Source organism: Pogona vitticeps, chromosome 1, assembly GCF_051106095.1.
Source record: "Pogona vitticeps strain Pit_001003342236 chromosome 1, PviZW2.1, whole genome shotgun sequence".
NCBI lineage: Eukaryota > Metazoa > Chordata > Lepidosauria > Squamata > Agamidae > Pogona > Pogona vitticeps.
In genome coordinates, this window is record NC_135783.1 from 120,916,429 (window position 1) to 120,938,807 (window position 22,379).

General features: G+C 43.4%; 1 protein-coding gene across 1 annotated transcript; it reads left to right on the plus strand.

Moving 5' to 3' along the window:
- Positions 1-468: 468 nt before the first annotated feature.
- Positions 469-20,635, plus strand: LGSN (lengsin, lens protein with glutamine synthetase domain). Its single transcript, XM_020781787.3, has 4 exons — positions 469-607; positions 8,251-9,076; positions 15,184-15,365; positions 17,692-20,635. Exons 1-4 carry the CDS (start codon positions 491-493, stop codon positions 18,889-18,891), a joined length of 2,325 nt encoding a protein of 774 aa, XP_020637446.3. The 5' UTR covers positions 469-490; the 3' UTR covers positions 18,892-20,635.
- Positions 20,636-22,379: the final 1,744 nt, after the last annotated feature.

Genomic DNA, 22,379 nt, shown 5'->3' on the forward strand with positions numbered 1-22,379 from the left:
ATGCAGGAAAAGGGCATCTACAATACAAATGTGTTCATTCAACAAGATACTGAAACCTTTTCACAAAGTGCTGAGCGCTACAGCAGCTGCCCCAAATCAAGCATCATTAATAAGGGATACAAGGCGGATATTTTTGGGCGCCATGCTCTCTCACACATCCTATTAAGTCTTTTTTGCTCCTAAGAAATACAACAGCAGCTTCTGTTTCAGAGTAACATACATGCATGGATGCAAACCCTCTCACACACCCATTACATAATATTAACTTGAACAAGAATAAACAAAAGTGTTCTGCTTCCTATTGTTTTTCTTCCCCACACTCCAGAAAAGGATACTTGTCAGCTGACTGTTTTAAATCTGTTCCCATAAACAACAGTCCTGCGTGTGACCCTTTTGAAGGGCATTTTCCCTCCCTCTCCCCCCCCCCCCAGTCAATCATGGGCCAGGACCTTCGGGAAGAGAGAATCTCATGAAAATTCTGTGCTAACTCATGTTTGTTGGAGACAAATCTATAAATGCTGGATGCAATTTTCTCATTGTCACCATACTAGATGGGAGCTTGAACCAAAATGTTCAGGAGATGGACAAGGATGATTCTGCTTGCCAGGTAAAACATTTATTTATTCAAAATGTAATTGGGAACGGTGTTCAATAAAAAGAAATTTCTTTTTATTTCTAGCTGCCTTGAGTAATACTCTGTTAGAAGGCCAGGATATAAATATTCCTTATGGATAAATAGATGATCTGAATCAAAGACTGCGTGATTGCGGACAACACTGAGTGCCATGCTGTGCTAGAGAGGACTTTCAGTTAGCCCCAAACCTGTTTGCTTTATATCCTGGATGTGAAACTGCTGGTCCAGCACAGTTTGGGATCTTTGGTGGGCTGAATTCTGGCTCAGCAAGCAGCCTTCTGTTTTTCAAGATGGCAGTTGCCTTAAAGACATCCCAACCCCCAAAAGCCAGAGGTTGTGTTCAACTGGAAGGTAAATTCTTCAGGCCCAGGACAAAGCTGCTCTTGATACGTATAATTCAATACCTTCTGCACCACACTCCAAAAGGCAAGTATTTTGGTGAAGATTTTACACTGGAAATCCATGTCTTGGAGCCTGAACTTACTGCTAAAAAACTCCCAATTTAAATTGCATCCAGCATGTTTTAGGTCGATTTAAATTTGGGTGATTTACACAAGGAACGTGCAGGCACAGATTAATTTGAAAGGGAGTTGTGTTATTTTCAGCACAAGCAAGGTCGTTTTTGTTCCTCCGCAAGGGATCCTTTTATTTAAATGCAGATGTGGAACTGATATATTGAAATCCATTCCACATGTATGAATGACTTTGTCCATGTTCTCCCCCCTCCCTCCTGCTTTCCTATCCACCTTTTGGGGGTGAGGGTGAGAGTCAGGAGAGGCTCTCTTAATTTGTACCCTTGCAAAGTGCCATACTTTAATAACAGGACAATTTTTCATGCTCTTTAGTGTTAATTCTCAGTATCACAGAAACACAATACTTCATAAGATTATACAAATGACCAATCGATATTGGAGAAATTTGTTGGCCTACATTGGTGAGTCCGGGAGCACCTGCAGAGTTGTGTTTTTTTTTCTGGGGAGGAGGGACGTAAAACTCAGCATAGAACAGTACATTTAGCATAATTTATGCGACATCATGCATCTGTCTATGAACATTAAGGTATTAAAATACATCCATGAGGGGGGACAGTGCCCTTGCTCCATCTGCAGACATCTAGGGATCTTCTTGCCTGATGCCTTATTAGTGGCCACCTAATTATGAAATCAGGAGATGTGAGGGCAGTGGTAATGTAAACAAGGAATATCTTGCCAAAGGCAGTTGTTTCAGTAGCATTGATTGCATTTTTAAATAAGAAAAATTGAAAGCTTTTATAGCACCATCTATTTTTCCCATTATTCTGTTTGCTGCTATACCTTATCCCCCCAAACACCCACCACAAAGTAAGCTGAATCTGGCAACATCCTGATTGCTGGTACATAAATACATGAGAATGGTACAATGGCATGTTTCTCTCTTGAAACATGTGATCTTGAGTCTACAAAGTGCAAGCGCTTTATATATTTGTTGTTGTTTAGTCGTTTAGTCGTGTCCGACTCTTCATGACACCACGGACCAGAGCATGCCAGGCCCTCCTGTCTTCTACTGCCTTCCAGAGTTGGGTCAAATTCATGCTGGTAGTTTCGATGACGCTGTCCAACCATCTCATCCTCTGTCGTCCCCTTCTCCTCTTGCCTTCACACTTTTCCAACATCAGGGTCTTTTCCAGGGAGTCTTCTCTTCTCATGAGATGGCCAAAGTACTGGAGCCAAGTATTGGAGCCAATATATATATTACACAGATATGATTATCTAAACCCATTTCAATCTGGCTTCAGACCTAGTTATGGGATGTACAGTAGACTGATTTGGTTGCCTTGGCGAACGACCTATGCCAGGAACTGGGAAGGGAATATGTCCTTGTTGGTTCTGCTAGATCTCTCAGAGGATTTAGATACTATTGACTATGGTATCCTTCTGGCCCATCTCTGTAGAATGGGACCCGGAGGCATTGTTCTACAATGGCTCCAGTCCTTCCTGGAGAAGAGAAGGTGGTGGTGGTGTCAGTAACGGACTGGATGAAGGTGAATAAACTGAGGTGTTCCTGGTCAGTTGAAAGGCACAACAAGGAACAAGGTTGCAGCCTGTGCTGGATGGAGTTATACTCCCTCTGAAAATACTGATGCACAACTTGAGTTGTGCTTCTGGATTCATTTTTGAGCCTGGATGCCCAGGTTTTTGTGGTGGTCAGGAGAGCATTTGCACCGTTAAAACTAGTGTGCCAGCCGTCCTCTCTCCTGGAGAGCGCTGATCCGGCCATGGTGACACATGCCTTATTTATATCCCGACTGGATTACTGTAACATACTCTATGTGAGGCTGCCTTTGAAAAGTATTTGGAAATTTAATGGAGTCCAAAATGCTGCAGCCAGATTGTCAACTGGGGCTGGTTACAGGAAACATGTAGCTCCCCTGTTACAGCAACTCTTCTGGCTGTCAATTTGTTTCCAGACACAATATAAAGTGCCGGTTTTAAAGTCCTAAATGGCTTGAGCCCAAGCTATCTCAAGGGTTGCATCTCTTTTAATGAGCCTGCCTGAGTGTTCAGATCATCAGAGGAGACCTTTCTCTCAGTCCCACCACCATCACAGGTGGATTTTGTGGGAATAGGGCAGAAGGCCTTCTCTGTTGCTGGACCAGGTTCTTGAACTCCCTGCCATAGGAGGCCAGGCTGGGCTCATCTTTGCTGTCCTTCTGCAAGGAGGCACAGGCCTTTTTCTTCAGACAGGTGATTTGCTGGCTGAGAGGGATTTTAAATGGAATGTTGTGCCTTGTTGTTTTGAATCAGCTTCTGGTATTGGTTTTGTATACTACTTTCAGTCTGGTATTTGTTTGTAAAACAAATACCACACTGAAAGTAGTATACAAAACCAATGTAAAATCACATTACAGTTTGCACTGTAGTATACAAAACCAATGTAAAATCACATTACAGTTTGCACTTTTCTGGTTGTGCAATTCTTTTGTGAGGCTGTTCACAACAAATTGTTAGCTGTCTGTCCCTAGACATGTATGATCTGGCAACTGTGACAAATGCGTTAAATGCATTCCATTTAGATTATCAGCACATGCTCCATGAGGTTGTCTTTGAAATATTCCCAGAAACTTTCAAATGGTTTAATATGTTGCATTTAGGAAACATGCAACATTAGGAAAAAACTATTACAGTTTTAGAAGAGATCCCTGTGTCAGTCTGTGGTCGTCTGTCAGACAAAAACAAAACAAAAAAATGACAAAAACATTTCATGGATGAGCCTGCAGGCTGAGGTCTAAGAAGTGGACTTGTTCGTGAAAGGTTGCAGCACATTAAAATATAGCAGTTAGTATTTAAGGTGCCTGAATGTTTTTCTCTCTTTTTTTAATTGTTAAAAATTGTTTTGGTTTGGCCTGACATCTCTTATTACGGAAGCTTTTCTGATTATCAGTCTGTTTTCAGACATAGCAGTTTTCATTTTATTTCTTTGCTTCTATTTATGTTCTCAGTTTTTCTCTTTGAACGTTTTAATTATATTTGCATTTATTGGATTTTAACACCGTTTACATCATTATGTTCTATTTGTTGGAAGAAAGATGTTAAAAAAAGACAAAGTGCAATTTAATTCTTCAGAAAAACCTCTGATTTATAAATGTGGGTTATTGTGCTTCATTATCCATTATTTAAAATTAGAGATAGGCAGAACTGAAAAATGAACCAGGAAGTTTATTAAAAATTGCTGGTTCATTGGATTGGGTTAGTTTGGGCTGGTCAAAACTGATGAATCCGAACCAACACGAACCATGAACTTTCTTACAATGATTTAATGAACTTCCTGGTTCATTCCCGCCCCTTCCCCCCTGCCCCTCCCTACCTGGTCTTGTTGCCTCCTCCTCTTTGTCCTCTGCCTCTGCCACCATCTTGAGACACAGCAGGCCTGGCTTCCCTTCCAGGAGCTAAGAGTGCAGTCTCTGTGCGAGCCCCCACCTATTACCTGATAGGCCGGGCATGTTTAGAGGCTGCAGGCCCAGCTTCTGAAAGGGAATCTCAGCCTGTCTCTTAAGATGGCAGCAGAGGAAGAGGAGGAGGAGGAGCTGGCAGGATCAGACAGGGAGGTGACATGGGGCAGTGGAAAGGAAAGGGGCAGGCTGTGGGGATGTGGGGTTTTAGTTTCCCCTCCTCCCCCCAGACACAAACCCATTTAAAAAAAAAAAAAACAAGTTTTGTGTGTGTGTGTGTTTTTTTAATGGTTTGTGGTTCGCAGTTTGTGGGTAGCTACAAGCCATGAACCACCATTTTTGTGGCCAGTCCGGTCAGGAGCTTGGGCTGCCCTTCCCTGCCTTCTCGGGAAGCCAACCACTGAGCAGCTGTGTAGGGAGAAACCCCATCCTACCTCCCTGTCAGAGTGGTCAGCTGCCATTTTTGTGGTTCATGCCCATCTCTATACAAAACAGCGGGGAATTGCCTGATATTGCTCCACAATATTGCACCTCTGTTGCCAGCAGGAAAAAATGTGCCAAACTTTACATAGCAAAGGGCAGCCTGCATGTTGACAACACAAACGGCAGAAGTCAGGATGATCGACAGCAGGGGTCTCCAAACTTTTTACATGGAGGGCCACATAATATATTTGCAATATTTTTAGGGGCTGAAGGAACGGGCACATGTGCACACACATTCCCGCCCACCCCCATGCACGCACACACACACACACACACACACACACACACACACACACACACACACACACACACACACACACACCTGTCCGCCCCCCCCCTCGCATGCACAGACACCCACACAGACGCTCGCACCATCTCTCATCAAAGTACAGATCATGTTCTCATCTTCTGGGATTCTCTAGCACTGGGTAATTCTATACAAGGGGAATTTCTGTTGGAATCTGTGTGTAGTCTATATATATTTAAACTCCCATTTTTAAAAGCCAGGAAATCCAGTTCTTTAAAAAAAACCTTTTGATTTATGAATGTAGGATACAGAGCTTTTGTGTTCATGATTCAAAATACTAGGAGAGGGCTCGGTATTGCTGCACAATATCATGCCAGCAGTATAAAGGATGCCAGGCTTTACATAGCAGAGGGCAGCCTGAATGTTGACAATACCAGTGACAGCACTCAATATGGTGTACAGGATTCCCTCTTGTACTCACATTCACAAAGTGGTAGCATGCAGGGGGAAATCCCAGAAGCTTACTCCTTTTCTCATTACTTAACCACTTCTGACCCAAACACAAAGAAACTGTTATTGCTGTTTTTCAACAACTGTAAATGGTAGTGAGCATAAGAAGGTATCCTGTAGGGCAGTGGTCTCTAACCGATTTGAGACTGAGGATGGTTGGGGGGACAGAGTCCATGTGTGGAGGGCAACCCCATGCTTGCGCACATGCGCAAATGGGCGGGGGCGCTCACATGGCACGTGCACACACTCATGATCATGGACAAAGGGATGGGGCGCTCGCGTGGTGCATGCACACACGTGCATGTGTGAAGGGTGGGGGTGCTCACATCATGCACGCACACTCGTGCACATGCACAAAGGTGCTGTGTGGGTGGGCATGCAGGGGGGAGTGTGTGCAGGGGGAGGGGCAGAAGATCTATCTCCACGGCCCGGTCCGGCCAAGGCTGCAGACTGGCATGGGCCTAAGACTAGGGGTTGGGGACCCCTGCTGTAGGGTATTCCACATTCATAAACCGGAGGGTTTAAAAAAAAAAGAATTGAAAGGTAATTAATAAGAGCCTGTGTGGTGTAGTGGAACAATGTTGGACTATGATTCAGGCAACGTGGGTTTCAATCCCTGCTTGGCTATGAAGACTCATGGGGAGAAAGATTGAAAACAGTAAAATAATTCCTTAAATCCCTCCAATACCCTGTTAAAGTCACCATCAGGTGGATGTGAGTTGATGGCATATCAAAATGAGAACACATGCATACACACAGACCCCTAATACATAAACTACAATTTTTAAAAAAATGTATAATGGAAATCCTGAGGTGATGATTTGCTGGCATCAATTCAAGGTCAGTAAGAGTTAACATTACATTTTCCCTGGGCACACTTGGTTCTGAATTTTCAGATGGGTACTGCTTCAAAGATAGGCAGTCATCAAGGAAGCTATCACCTTTGCTGCAATATTAAAGTGGTTATATGGCAGCTAACACAGAGGACATCAGAAACATGCTTTGAAGGCAGGGGGAAAACCTCCAGTGAGTTGATCTCACTTTTTTTTTTGGAACTCAAAGGGATGCAAAGAGTCTCCATTGGGTAAAACCAGAGCTCAGAAAATACACTTTTTATGATGACAGCTGTCCAATTCCTCAGCCAGCATGTCCCCTGAAGAATTCTCAGAATTTTCACCACCAAAGGAGTAGCTTTTGCATGCCTCCAGGAGAAGAACACGCCTACTGTAACTACTGTAATTTATTGGGCAGTTGTTCCCATTTGGTTCATCTAGCATTGGCTTCCTAGTGTGTAGATAAACCCTGAATCCTACAGGCAGCTAAGTCCTGATAAGTCTCTCTAGTCAGGATATGGCTCTGAAGATGAAGTACTTTATTTTCTGTATATTTCTTGTCACTGTTTGTATTTCTCACCCACTGGCATTAGATTGAGGCAACGCATTCCTGAGGTGGTAGAATGTGCCACTTTTGGTTGCAGGGTGGGGTGCAGCATTCACTTTTATAATGGCCAGAATCCTGTTACTCACACTTACTGGGGTAAATCTCAGCAGTGAATTGCTGCTAGTTAAGAAGTCAACAGTTGTATGTTCTGTTGCACAGCACTTGTGTGACATAGTTTGTGACAAGAAATATAAACACTGGCTACTTAACTAGCAGCTGTTCATGCCTTTGAACTTTTTACAACATAAATATTCAGTTGGGTTTTCGTTGGGTTTTTTTTTTTAAATGTTCCTTTTAAGTTCCTTTGATCATCCAACTTCCACCAATTTAAAACATAAGTACACATAATAATATATACACAGGCATGGTCCCAACTGAACAGACACAATACTAGCAGATTAAAAAGTACAAATATAAATACATACATTCTCCAAAAAGCTGAGTTAAAAGAAAAATACAAAATACAAAAATATTAAAATATAATTTCAATATTAAAAACCAAGTCATTTCATGTGGGTCTTCAGATGAGGTATTAAAGTTAATTATAATCACTGGTCATTGAACATATATACATATACATTAAAATGCACAATAAAATGATGTAACAATAGTAAGGTTGTACATCTGGTAAACTATATAGTTTATAAATTATATAGACTTTAATTAGCTTTATATCCTACATACCATATCTCTAGTACTTCCCATTCTATCTGTCTATCTAGGGGACAGATTGCATTTGGCTTCAGTGTGGAAGGGACTGTCACTCTCGAATTGGCCTTATCAGCCACAGTAGCTGTTGTTCCAAGTCCTCCATCCAGAGCATTTTACCGTAGTCTTTTGAGACATGTTAACTCATGTTGTTCACTCATGTTGTGCTTTGGATGTTCTGGAATGCATTCATTCACTGCATGCATCAAATGTGTGTATTACAAATTAAAAAGCGATGCATCTCTAAGTACTTATTCCATGTGGTTGAAGCACACTGTTGATATTTGCTGATGATTACAGAGTACTTCTGGAAATGAAAATGAGGAGGTTGATGGCAACCCTGTATGTGGATTAAGACGCAGAAGAAGAATCAAAGTCACAGGGAGAGAAGGTCTGGCAGCAGGATGTAATCCAATGGATGCCTCTCATTCTGCAAACATATGTGATCAAGGGAAGCTGAAGGAAAGTCTTCCGAATTTACCAGCAATGCAGGAAAAAGAGGATAATCCGGCTGAAGACTGTTGTACAAAAGAAGGTCCACAAGAGGGCAGAGAGAAGCCATGTGAAAATAGCCCGGAAGCTCAGAGGCTGAGAACAGACCTAGAGGACAAAGACGAGCCAGTGAAAAACAGGGAGAATTCCAGGATGTCCATGAATGTTGCAGAAGAGCCTGGTGCAACTGAGGCTCAGAAAAAGGCCAAAGGTTATCCGTTAGCAACCCAGGAAAAAGAAGACAGCAAAGACTCTTTGACCTCCAGGCCTGGGATTTCAAAGGAAACCCTGCAAGAGTTGAAAAACCTGTTGAGAGTGAGCCCCTTGCTGAGTACCAGGGCTAGGAAGTGTAGGAAACCCAGCAGTGGCTCTTCCCATACATCTCCACTACTGCCTAGTGATAAACCAGGTCTGTTTGTGGAAACATCTCATCCTCATTTAAGAGGAGGTGGCCATGAAGTCCTTTCTGGGCACCCCAATGGAACAAAGCAGGTAGGCAGGCCACCTCTACTCCATAGCTCTGCTGTGCCAGATGAACAAAATGAAGAGGTGGGAGAACTTCCTGAAAGACAACAGACACCTTCCCCACCTGAGGGGGACAGTGCACCAGGAACTAAATATGACCTCATGCCTGGTAAGCCTCCACCTTCAATATTAAGATAAGAGTGGGAAATGTGTGACTCTCAAGATGCTGTTGGGTGGACCAGAGCCCATGAGAAGAGATCATGGAGGTTACAGTCCAGCAACACTGGAGGGCAATCTGTTCCTCACTGGTGCCTTAAGGGATGGGAAGGGATTATTTCAGTGCAGCTCAGTTTGACTGGACAAGCAGTATCTCTGTGAGCTTCCACAGCTCCTTAAATTCTACCAGATTAGGGAGACACAATGATGCTGATTCCATAAGTGTTGCCTTAGCACAACTGGACAGTTGCTTGTCTTCATGGAGATTGCCCCTTATGGGATGGCAAGGCTTGCACAAGTGATGGTGATCCCATGTTGCTATGGCAACAAGGCTTCCTCTGTTTGTGCTACCTCTCTTCATGATATCCATAGTCAACGTGCAATAAGATTGGGGCAAGTAAATCTCAATAAGCTAGTGTCACAACAACAATAATATTCAAAGCCAATGCCAAATATTATAAAATAGTAGTAAAACTAAACAGGTGGGGGACAGGCTGTTATACCAAGCAAGGAACAGATACCCATCTTATATCAGATGCTCAGTGTGGGTGGGGCAGTATGTGTGGAGGAAGAATCAGAGTCTGGAAATCTGATTCTAGGATGAAGGAATATAATGCCATGTTGCAGTCATGCATAACTGAGAGGGGACAGGATGATAATTGGGGACACAAGCCCCATGCTGCCGCTGTTCATTTATGGACGACTTCAGTGAGTCCTTATATTCATTCCTCTAAGAAGTAATTTTTATTTTTATTTTTTGAGAGAAAAAATGGTGTTCAGGTCACATCTAAGAGTATGGAAATCTGTGCACATACAACCTAGGTGCGATTAACAACAGCAGAACAATCAATTCTGAGGCACGGGATGGATTCTTCAAAGTGAGTTGGGTTCTTCCCCTCTCTTATTCTTTAGTTAGGGACTTATTGAGCTAAACTCGACAGAAGCTACCAGGCACTGGTGGCCATGACTTGGTCAGTGAAATTAAATGCTCATGAAAGTTAAAATATTTCCTCAGTACGAAGAAGCTCAGGCCAAACAAAACGTGATTAGATTGCTGCCTCTCCCCCTAATTCTAGGGTGCTATACATATATCAAAAGCCTATGTGCATTTATCTGCACTGGTGCAATTGCAAGAACACCAAGTTTTGGACCTTCCTTCCTTGTTTATTGCTTTTTTGCCTGCCAAGGCTTTCCAAGGCAATGCGTAATAGACTGCAACTGCAGAAACAAAACAAGAAGCAGCTCCTTTCCCCCAGATTTGAAACGGTCTCCAAGAGCTTATTTTAAAACCAGTCACAAAGACAAAGACCCTATGGAACAACACAGTTCTGGCTGCCTACCTGAAGCTCAACAGGGATGGGGTCAGCCTGTCTTCCCTTGGGAAGAAGTCCTGTAATTAGGGTGCTGCTACAGAAAAAGCTCTGTCTCAGGTACTCACGCACATAATCTCTCATGGTGATAGGACACACTACGGGCCTCCATTGGGGCTCTCAGATCCCTGGCGGACACACACAGGAAGGAGCAGTCTTGCAGATATCCTGGTCCCAGGTTGTTCAGTGCCATACAGATCAACAAGAGCACCCTGGGCTGCGCTCACAATCAGACAAGCTTCTGAGCCAAATCCAATACAACTGGTGTGAGACTAGTGTTATGTGTTATCTGAAGCACACGCCAAACTACAGTGCTGCACTTTTGCATTATCTGTAGATTCCAAACAAAGCAATTGACTCTGCTGGCTGGAGAAGTCTACACAGCACAGTCAAAAAGAAGCATGTGCAGGCCCTGAAAATTAGACACTGCTTTGTCCTTTGCCACTAGCCTTGCGCAAGAGGAACAGCAAGTGACTTGGTTTCGTATTCCACGCTTTCTCTAATAATGTGGACTATTGATCCATCAGCAAGATGTACACACACATCCCAGTAGCCTTTTGCACAGGAAGCGCTCTTTCTCCACTCAAGAAGGCATGTCTTTAGGCTGGTCAGTCTGGTGAAAACAAGAAGGAAGGAAACATATACGAGAGTGTGTTCTACTCCCTTCATAAGGTAATTTGGAAGCTAGCTTCCTGGCCCAGCAAGACGGGGTGACCAGTCAATACACCTGTTCAAACCAAAACTCTGCTTATGGTTATTCTGCTAAATGGCTCCTGTATTTTTTTATACTCTTGGAATACAAAACTATCCAAAATTAGTTTCAGATGTAATGTGACCATATGCAGACCTACAGAGCTATCAAATCTGTTTGGGTCTGATGAGGTTCCCCCCCCCCCCCCGAGTCAAAAGTCCCAGTTTTTCTGGGTTTAAAACTGTAATGGAACTAGCAGAGAGAGAGGGGGGCGGGAGATCTGACTCATCTACGTCAATGCCAGTGTTTGAATCTGTCAATGTTGTGTGACTGTAAAGTATGCATAGACCGTTTGCTTACATCTATTAACAGCAGTTTATTTATGCTGGTAACATTGTGCTTTAGTAAGAGTGGGTGCAGGGCATATTGGTGTAGTCTGGATGTAACATTGCTGGTTTCCTGACTTCTGAAGCTGACAAAGAAACACTGGGCTCTGGGGTGTCTCCTTTTCCCTACCTGCCTCTCTGCCACCTACCTATCCGCTTTGGTGTGATTTGATTTAAACCAGAGGTGACAAGGACATCTGGAATAAGGAACTGCGGCTTAAATCTAGTTAATTAAACTAAGCTCTGTATGCTTCTCTAGGGTCTGAGCAGTGATGTAGTGGAGCATAACAGCTTAGAGGCAAATATATCTTCCCAGGAACAGTATACAGTATTGTTGCAAGCTATCCCTGCTGTTATGCAAAATGTTTGAGAGAGGTTTGGTCTTGCACCGACAGCTCAGAGCTATTAGCTTTACAAAAGACCCACTCTTTCATTGTTGATATGATTCAATCCAGTTGACTCCATTTTGGACTATCAAGTGTGTGTGAGCACTTTCTATGGGGACAGTTATTATGAGCAGCTGCACTTCCTAATTCACCACTGCACTGCTGGTTATTAATAGTTTAATGCTGCTGAATCTATCTGAACCAAAGTCCTCCTCCCATATGATTCTTCCCATTTGTTAAGGTCATCTTCAGAGGATCTTCTCTGAGAGTCACCACCCACAATAGTACAACGGGTGACTCTCAGAGAAGAACCTGAACGAAAGTGTATCCCCTCCCCCACAGCTCCATCAAGAGAGCTCAACTTTTAGGCCTCGTTAGTACCAATTAGATGCCAGGTTAAGACCTTCCTCCTGCCTCACACATTAAGTCACTGGTTTCTATTTTTATCTTTGCTTCAAGTATGTGAGGTTTATAGTTGGCTTCTCAGACTCTAATATTGTAATGCCTGATACTATCTGGACAGGTTTATTTGTTAAAATAGTAAAATACCTGATTTAGTTATTATATTGGTGTTAAGGGTTTTAAAACTGTAAACCATACTGAAGGTACTTACCAGTAGGGCAGTATATACACATTGGAAAGGAAAGAAGGAAGGAAGGAAGGGAAAGGAAAGGAAGAATACATTTAAAGCGCAACTGCAATTGGCCTATGGATGTGCATGGGACCTCTGATTTGATTTGGAGCCCAATTCCACTTTGGATTCCTTCCCAATTCAAGAAACAAAAGCAGCACAATTCTACTGCTCCCATGTTCTAGCGTTATTAGAAACACAGGAAGTGGCCTTCTACTATGTCAGACCTTGGTCCTTCTAAGCCCATATTATCAACTCTGACTGGCATAAGGTTGCCAGATACATGGGTACCGAAAGGAGGACATAGACAAAAGAAGAGGACAGAGGAGGATGTAATGAATGTTTCATTTGAATTGCTCCGGATTAAACCCACGGTCAATACAATTTTATTACAATAGCTGACAATAAATGTCTCTTAGTGAACCGACCAAAGAACAGTCATGTTAAAAAATAAAAATACATTCAATGGAGGCTTTTCCCCCCAAAATACCAAAAAACATTATTTAAACAGCCGATTGTACAATTATTACCTTATAATCTTTATTAATTACACAACCTATCCTGGCGCCTGCTGTTGTTGCTCCTTCACTTGCACCGAGGCGAGCTCTGCGAGAACGTTCCCCTTTCTTTCCCGCCTCCCTTTGTGGTGGAGGCTGCCGCCTTTTCTCCCTCCCTCTCCCTCTTTCTCTGGCAGGCCCCTGGTGCAGAGCCCCGCTCTGGCTCCGGCTCCCCTTCCCTCCAGCTTCACTTCTTCTCCGCCAGCCTTCCTCAATCTTTACTAGCTGCCGGCTCTCCTTTCTCGACTCTTGCTGCTTGCTCGAATACCTCTGGGCAAACCCACAATTTTTTCCCCTTAAAAAAAAAGATCCTGCCCTTCTCCGGCTGCCACTCTCTCTTGACTCTCTCCTTTTGTTTTGCCCATTCCCTCTCAGTTGTGGTTGTGTGTGTGTGTGTGTGTGTGTGTGTGTGTGTGTGTGTGTGTGTGTGTGTGTGTGTGTGTATCTATATATGTGTATACATATATCTTGCTCTCCTTTCCTTGCTAATCTTTACGTGCAGCTTGCTCAAAACGAAGCGGGAAGTCACCTCCAGAAGCAAGGGCTCCATGTGGGCATGGCTGATTTACAGCCTGAAGGGGTGTCTTAGATTGTGACTCTGTCAGAAATTGCTTTCCACCTTCCACCTCTCCCCCTCTCATCCAAAATTATAACATAAAATATTACAGAAGCCGGACATTTTAAAGGTTTTAGCTTTGCCTGCCAGATGGAGGACATTAGGCTGAAAAGGAGGACATGTCCTCCTTTTGCCGGATGCCTGGCAACCCTAGACTGGCATCAACTCTCCAAGATTTCAGGCAGGATTCTGTATCGGCTTCACCTGAAGATCCCCACTATTCTCTGTTGGTCTCCCATCTAAGTATCCTACCAGGTCTTACCCTATTTATCTTTCAAAATCAGATCCACTTGGTATGTCAGCATAGAGGTATAGTATCTAGTGTATGGTATTGCCACACACTGCTTCTACCCTCTTCTACCTGGTGGCCATGCCCTGAACACAGATAACACACACAAGAAGGGGCTATAGCTGTGTATTCACACAAACCCGTAAGAGTCTACCATGTAAAACCATTTACGTTCCAAAATTCGGTGCATTCTAGGATGTGTGGCAGTATTATACTCCTGTTCCTATGTTTTCCTGGTCACAGTCTCATGGGAGAATCTTGTTGATCACTGTGGTTATAGAATGCTGGACTATCCAGCATAGCTCTTCCTATATTTCCCCTAGCAGTCTCCTTCTCATTCTCACAGTGCACTTAGCAGACTGCAAAGCTCTATTAGAACACCATAGGTTGGACTGCCAAGTTAGCAGCTGCTCCTTCTCTGACAATTCAGGGCTAAAACCTGAAACCTGAGGGCAGACCCTTGTGACATTGCAGCAGTGGGTCAAGCAAAGGTTGGCAGGGAGGACTGAACTGCTTCTAGAAAAGCTGTCTGCGGAAATGGCACATGAGAGGAATCCAAGTAACAGGGCCCAGCAACTGGTGAAACTAAAATGAACAGAAACTATATTAACCCAGAACCAGAGGAGAAATGACCATTTCCCTAGTGACTAGCAGATGACAACATTTGCCCAGGTGCCAAATAGTGGAGACGTAAAACCACATCTCTCTGAAAAATCAAAAGTTGTGCAGAAGTTATTCAAGATGCTATGTGGGCGATAGGGTTCAAGACCCTGGATAGTGCTTGTACAGTGCAAACGAAAACCTAGAGGTTCATAGCACCTCTGAAACTTGAGTTAACAGCCATCACTGCATATGACACTGCATATCACAACTCCATCTGCATTTAGTTAGATGGAAGTTCCACTTTGCTCAGCAGTTCATGCTTCCCACTTAGCGAGTATATATTTGGGATTGCAGCCACCGTATCTATAGATTCTGAATACTTGGGAACAAGGCATTCGAGCTCAGCTAACCATGCTGAAAAGGTCTACTGCCATAGCAGAATGGATGACGAATACTAACCTTGCAATGTGATGACAGGATGCTTTTTGAAAATAATAATAATAATAGTAATAATAATTATATATATTTTAGAAGAACAGAACAGAGAGCCTGATGTCAAGAAGCCTAGTAGTCACATTCCTCTGTATTTGGCCTGTGAGATTGACCACATCAAAGAACAAATGGCCAGGGACAATATCCATTTTGTCCGGTTTGAAGCGACAGATCTTCATGGGGTGTCAAGATCGAAGACCATCCCTTCCCGCTTTTTCCGGGTATGTTCCTCTCTCTCTCTCTCTCTCTCTCTCTCTCTCTCTCTCTCTCTCTCTCTCTCTCTCTCGTTGCATAAGAAAAATATAAGCTTTCTGGTTGGGCAGCACGGGTGGACCACTGAGGCAGGCCAACATCCATGGTAGAGCTATGGACTCTGGACTACAGGCTCTGGACTGTAAAAACAAAGATAAAGTTCTGCAAATCAAAACTGGAAGTATCCAGATGTCCCTTGTTAAGTTCCCCCAGTGTGTTTCATTCAAGCCCTGCTCCTCCAGAAAGCCTCAAATTCATCTCCCAAAGAGAATTACAAAAAATAAAAAATTATTTTACTCTGAGGAAGATTGGGGGGGGCAGAATCTGTGCAGGCCTCAGGGTACCAAAAATGCCCCTAGAAGCTCAGCCAGCCCATGGCCCACAATTTCTCCACCCCACCACTGCTTTTCAAGTTCAACGGTGCACAGGTTCCAGTTTCTGCCTGCTTTCAAAAGTACCCTGCAAGAATACTGACTTGCTTCACCAGACTTTGCTTCTGCAGAAATGCAGAGGTAATTAAGGTAAGCTGGGCAATCTCAGTTCTTTTTCCACATCTAAGGCTCTCCCTCCCTGGATTTATCTTTTTGCATTCACCGCTCCGAGGAAAATTCTGTTTTATTTGACAGAAGCAAACTACATGAGGAGGCCAGGAGCAAATAACAAAAGACACAAAACTGATCAAATGGGAACCATTTTAGTTACGGAGCATTCCCTACTCAGTGATTAAATCTGATAAGAAAATACAGCAGAAGTACAGATGGCTTCATAATAACTTTGACTATGCTAGTGTTCCAGTGAATACAAGTCACATTCTGAAGCTTTCAGAAGCAGGCTCATAGAAAGCTGTGACCTCCACAGGCCTTTTGGTGTAGCGTTTATGTAATGCTCAGCATGTAGGCTTTATACATTCTCCTTAAGCTTTAATCTTGTCATGAATATTTCAGATTTCACTGGCTAATCATGAAACATATGCTAGTGTGACTGGAAATTTAATGGCATTCTGCTTTTACTCTAAACTTCCTATGAAGTAAAATAGTATATTTTAAGCTTTTTGCTTTAAAAAAAATCTTACTTTACTGGTGTTGTTAACTGTAAGTCTCAGATCATTTTGCTGATACTAGCTGCCATTTAGACATCAACAAAGGCAAACACTCTTATCCAATGTTTAGTGATCATGAAAGATGCTGGAGTAATAACATATTTTTCCCTGATTGTTTGTCGAAAGTATAGATGTCTAGTTCAGCTTTTTTGGATCATACTAAATATTAAGGGGAATGCACTCTCCCTGCATTTAGCCCATTTTCCCCTCAGAGGAATGCTCAAACTTGCAAGATAAGCCTGTTCTTATCTTCCAATGACCAGTCACAAACAGCATGACCAATTCAAGATAAAGAGGTGAGGGAAATTATGTGCTATGATGAACAGATGCCTTTTACTGCTTGAAGGAGCACCTCTTCAAAATACTGTACCTTCTAAGTTTATATCTTGTTTGATCTTCAACCCTATATCTTTTCCTATCCCCCCCCGACCAAATAAATTAAGTTTGATATAAAAGTATAAATCATCAAGCTGTTAGATACCCAGGGCATCGTTTGACAATGCTAAGAGCTAAGATAGTGGTTCCCAAACTTTTTGACACCGTGCACCTTACTGGATTCATGAGGGAATTTTTATCTCTCCTTACCTCTCTCCTGTCATCTTCCAACCCCGTTTTACTAAAAAAAAGAAGTAATTTGAAATTTAAAATGAACACTAACACTTAATAATATTACTTTAAATTAAAGAGAAGCACCTTTCTAGAGAAATCACAAATTCTTTGTTTATGCTGGCAAAAATATTTCTAAAGGAAAAGATAGTTCTAAAGAAAAGTCTCACGTTCTGTGACCTTTTGAAAAATTTCTTCCTTCCCCCCTCCCCCGTTTCAGAACCAATATGTTTAGGGATTTCCAGGACACAGGTAAGCAGCAGAGAAGAGGATATGGAGGCAACATGTATTGTACAGGAAGAGCAACTTTGCTGTCCTCAGGGCTCCAATGGACTGCCTGTAGATGGGTCAGAATCTGAATTTTAGGTCTTGTTAATTCTTTTGTTCGACTGAGAGAAGAGAAGAAATGTCTTTTCTGAAACTATGCATTTATGCATTATAAGAAACATTTCTCCATGCATGAGAATGAGAGGGTATTTGAACCTATATAGGAATCTAATCTGTCATTGTAGCCATTTTACACTGCACATTACAATTCCAGCTTTCTAGTCTCTAAAACACCGTCATACATTCTTCTTGCTTCTTTTTAGACCAAAGCAATCCATGGGGTTTCCATGCCCAGAGGCTATCTTGAACTGACTCTAAATCCAAGGGACAGTGAAATAAACCAGATAAGTGCATCCAATTTCAACTGTGACATAGTCCTGTGTCCTGATTTTCCAACATTTCGGACTTTACCGTGGACTGAACAGACTGCCCGGCTGATATGTGATTCATTTACAGTAACCGGCAAGCCTCTGTTGACTTCTCCCAGATATATCGCCAAGCAGCAGCTGCACCATCTCCACGAGAATGGCTTCGCACTGTCGTCCGCCTTCACGTATGAGTTCTGCATTTATGGCATTGCCGAAATTGTAAATTCGAAAACCATCTCTTTTCCCGCAGCAACTCTCCTAAATAACCACGAGCAATCCTTCATCCAGGAACTCATTGACGGGATGTACCATGCTGGGGCAAACATCGAGAGCTTCTCTTCCTCTACAGGCCCTGGGCAAATGGAGGTCTCTTTCCACCCAGAATTTGGCATTGGCGCTGCTGACAATGCCTTCACCTTCCGAACGGGCATCAAGGAAGTTGCCAAAAAATACAACTACATTGCCAGCTTTTTCACTGAGAATGGGTTTTGCAATGCAGGCATCTTCTCCCATAGCCTTTGGAATAGCTCAGGGCAGGAGAATTTGTTTTCTGGCGGTGCCGGAGCCTCCGAGTTTACTGACGTAGGAAAGCACTGGCTTTCTGGGCTATTGGTGCATTCGCCAGCGCTCAGCTGCCTGATGGCCCCAACGCTCAGCTGCCGCAAACGTTACAGCACCTACAGCAAAAGTTCAAAAGACACCGTGATCGCCAAGTGGGCCTGCAATGATAACAGCTGTGCCTTTAACCTCAAAGGCCATGGCGAAAAAGGACCGAGGATAGAAAACAAACTCGGCTCAGCAGCAGCAAACCCATATCTCGTGCTGTCTGCTACCATTGCAGCAGGTTTGGATGGTATCAAGAGAGGCCTCTGCTTCCCAGAGGCCATGGAGGAGATCCAGGGCTCAGGTCACTTCAAAGCTGCGACCGTCCCCCTCAAACTGGAAGATGCCCTTCTGGCGCTTCAGGAAGATGAGTGTATCCGGGAAGCGTTTGGAGACAACTTCGTGCAATATTTTGTTGCCATGAAGCAGTATGAGATAGAAACAGAAGAAATGGATATAGAAAGGAATAAATTTTTAGAATATTTTATCTAGAGTGGACGTGAGCTTCTCAGAGCTGGTTCTGGCATGAATGGACTGATAGACTGAGCTCTGAATATGGATGACCCTGACTTGGATCTCATGTCTGCTATGAACTCACTAGATGTCTTAAACTAACATCTCTCTCTCTCTCTCTCCCCATCCCTTCCCCTCCCTCCCGCCCTCCCTCTCTGTCCATACCTGCAGTGGTGTGTGTTTGTGTGTGTGTGTGATAATGTTTTACCTTAAAGGGTTATTAAATGGATTACAAGAAAATACACATGGAATGTTTTGAACACCTAACAACTTCGAATGCTTAACTAAGTCAAGTATTATTGCTGTTTCTTGATAGAACCCCCCCCCTTCTCTAACATTTTTGTGGATTAGTGCTAGCTAGCATGAGGTAAACCCCCTCCAGCATTTCAGGGCCAAATTAGATACTCCTTTGATACCCAGTATGTAGCTACATTTCTCTGTTTGTTTTAATTAATTATAGCCAGGGGAGGTGCCTTATCAGAATGCAATGTGCATCATAGGGGAGGTATAGCTTCCCTCTTCCCGATGTGAGTGAAAACTCCCCTGCATAGTTATAACGCTTAGAGAAAAGTTTTCTATAGATGCCAGTGGGGGTTTCTAATCTAATTGTTCTAGCAGTGCAGGAGGAGGTTCATTCTGATGATTCTGCCTAGAGGAGAGATGGCATCTCATTCTCTTATCCACAGAACTTTGTGTTCCAAGTAAGATAACCCTCCTGCTCTTGTTATTGATTAAGTTATTTGTTGCACTTCTATCCTGGCTGCTACGCCAGCTATCTCATGGTGTACATGACTTTCCTTCTTTTTATCCTCACAACAGCCCTGTGAGGTAGGGCAGGCTAAGAGAGTGACTGCCCCAAGGTCACCCAGGGTGAATTTCTTAGCTGAGTGGCGATCTAAACCACTCCAAACCATTACAACCACATGGCCTGTTTTTAGAAGAGAAGAAGACATACTCTCTATCAAAGGGGGCATCTAGCTGCGCCCTCATTCATCAGCCCATTTCTGAAAAGGGCAGGTCTCCATTGCCAGACATCACACTGATCTCATGCCCAACGTGCAAAGCAGAGGCAGGGGTCAAAGCTGACTACGGGGTGACATAATTTTAGTTAGCTTGCTTCCAAGATCTGTCTGAGCCATCGTTCACAATACAGATTTATTTTTTTCCCAAGGAAGCCTACAAATACAGTAAAATCAATTGAAAACAAATACCAGAATCTGTATTTAAACAATGAAAGAGAAAGGACAGCTTATTCCCTTGTGGACTGACCGTCCTACCATAATGTCTGCAATGCTTACATGAGACCTTTGGAAATGGTAAGCAGCAGCAAGAGCCTTAGCCCACTCTCTTTGACTAAAAGCGGACTAGAATAAAAACACCTTTAGGACCTCCCCTACTCCCAATCTGGGGGTGAGCTGGTTTTACCTTTTTGGGAAAGGAGATGAAATCACAGATACAGGAAAAAGACTAAGAAGAAGACTGCACTGGCAGTCTAAATTGGAATGATTTGTCTTTGCTGTGGTTTGATTTGCAGCCCTATTTTATGTTTCTCTTCAGATGAGGTGATCCCAGGGAGATCCCAGATTGTTTCAGTGCCAGTGTTCCCACTGGACCCTCAATCCAGTGTGGTTTGATCCAGTGCCACTGCCCCCTTTCTTTTGATCCCACATTCTGCTGATCCCCAGCTCTCCTTTCATGGTTCGTGGTAAAGCTGTTGGTCTGTTTAAAGCAGGCTTGTCCAACCTGCGGCCCGAGGGCCGCATGCGGCCCAGGTTGGCTCATAATGCGGCCCAGTGCAATTTTTTATTTTTAAAGAAATTCCAAAGTTTCAAATTACACTGCCAGCACTTGTGGCTGGAATGCGGCTGGGGCACATCTCAACGGTGGGGGGGAGAGGGAAAGAAGGAAGGAGTAGGAGGGGAGAGGGGGGCTGTGTGACTGCATTGTGCCATCCCCATCAATAGGTGGACCACCTCCCGGCTCCATAAAGCCACCGGAGTTGAAGCTGGCAGCCTCTGCTGTCTGAGATCGCAGCTGGAGTGGGGCTGCGGAGGACGGCTAGGGTTGCCCCCCCATGCGGCCCAAACCAAATGTATGTGCGGCCCAAACCAAATTTTCATCTTCTAATGTGGCCCAGGGAAGGTGAAAGGTTGGACACCCCTGGTTTAAAGTGTTGCGAGGTGTGAGGGAAAAGAAACAGCTGGCCAGAGTTCTCCAGAATAAACAAACATATACAGACATATTGCAGAAACAGACAGTAGTAGTCCACTGTAGATCATCAGAGTCGTTTCTATTTCATATTGATTAGTATCTTCTTCTTCTTATCAAGTGTGAAGTTGGTTTGCCTCATTTTGTAAGAAGTCACTGAAGATGCTACAAGAGATGAATAGTGCTGCGTTTATTATTTAAGCTGCGAAATGACATCTGTCATACCACAGATCACTGGAAGCTGCATCTCCAGATTTTACTGCTGATGCTTTGCCTAGCAGTTGGCTCAAGAAACGTTATGTTGCAGCACTGCAAGTTGACAACGTAGAACTGAACGTTGTATCCTAGTTTATCTTGTTCCATGTGGTAATATTCCCTTGTATAAATGCACCTCTCATTTCCCCTCCTGTTTATGCATTTTTCTCTTGTACGTGGTGTATAATAATATACTTTAATTTAGCACTCTGTGAATCCATGTGGAAAGAATACACTTCATTGGAGGGTCCCAAATTCAGACAAGTGCCATGTTGCCAACTCTCCATTGGCATCCTATGTCTTTAAGCTATACAGTATTTTGTTTAAAAGTTCTTTGATAGTCGTGTTGTATTCGACAGCCACACATTCTGGACAAAACTGTTGTCAGTTGTTGCAGCTGAACAGTCTGATTTCTATCTGTGGTAACTGACAATCAATCGCATTTCTGAATGCTCCCCCATGTTACTAGCGCCTCACAAAACTCTTCCTGCAGTCAGTCAGTTAGTACAAGTGTGGTGGTGATGGACTGAGGTTAGAACTATTCTCCCTGATATGTGAGGTTTTTTTTTTTTTTTACTTATTTGCAGGGTATTTGTTACACATGGAGGTATTTTGAAACGGAATCCTTTACTTGCAACCTCAAATAGTTCTAAATTGGTCCCAGTTAGGATTCTGCCCTCTCATTCTACCTCATGTACAGACCAGACCCAAACCAGAGTGGTTTGGAAGAGCTATTACCTAGGGGAACTAAACACTCCAAGAGGAATTATTCTGACCCCACTTCCCCATCTTGGCTTAGATCATGTGATGATCAATAACACTGAACAAGATCTACCCGGATCACCCGTGCGAGCCAGGAGGTGAGGCTGAGGAGCCTGACGCCAAGAGAGGCCCGGAAGGAAAAGACACGAAACTGGGCCTTCTCAGTGGTGGCTCCTTGCCTCTGGAATAATCCCCCTCCTGAGATCCACACAGCTCCCACTTTGGGCACCTTTAAAAGGCAA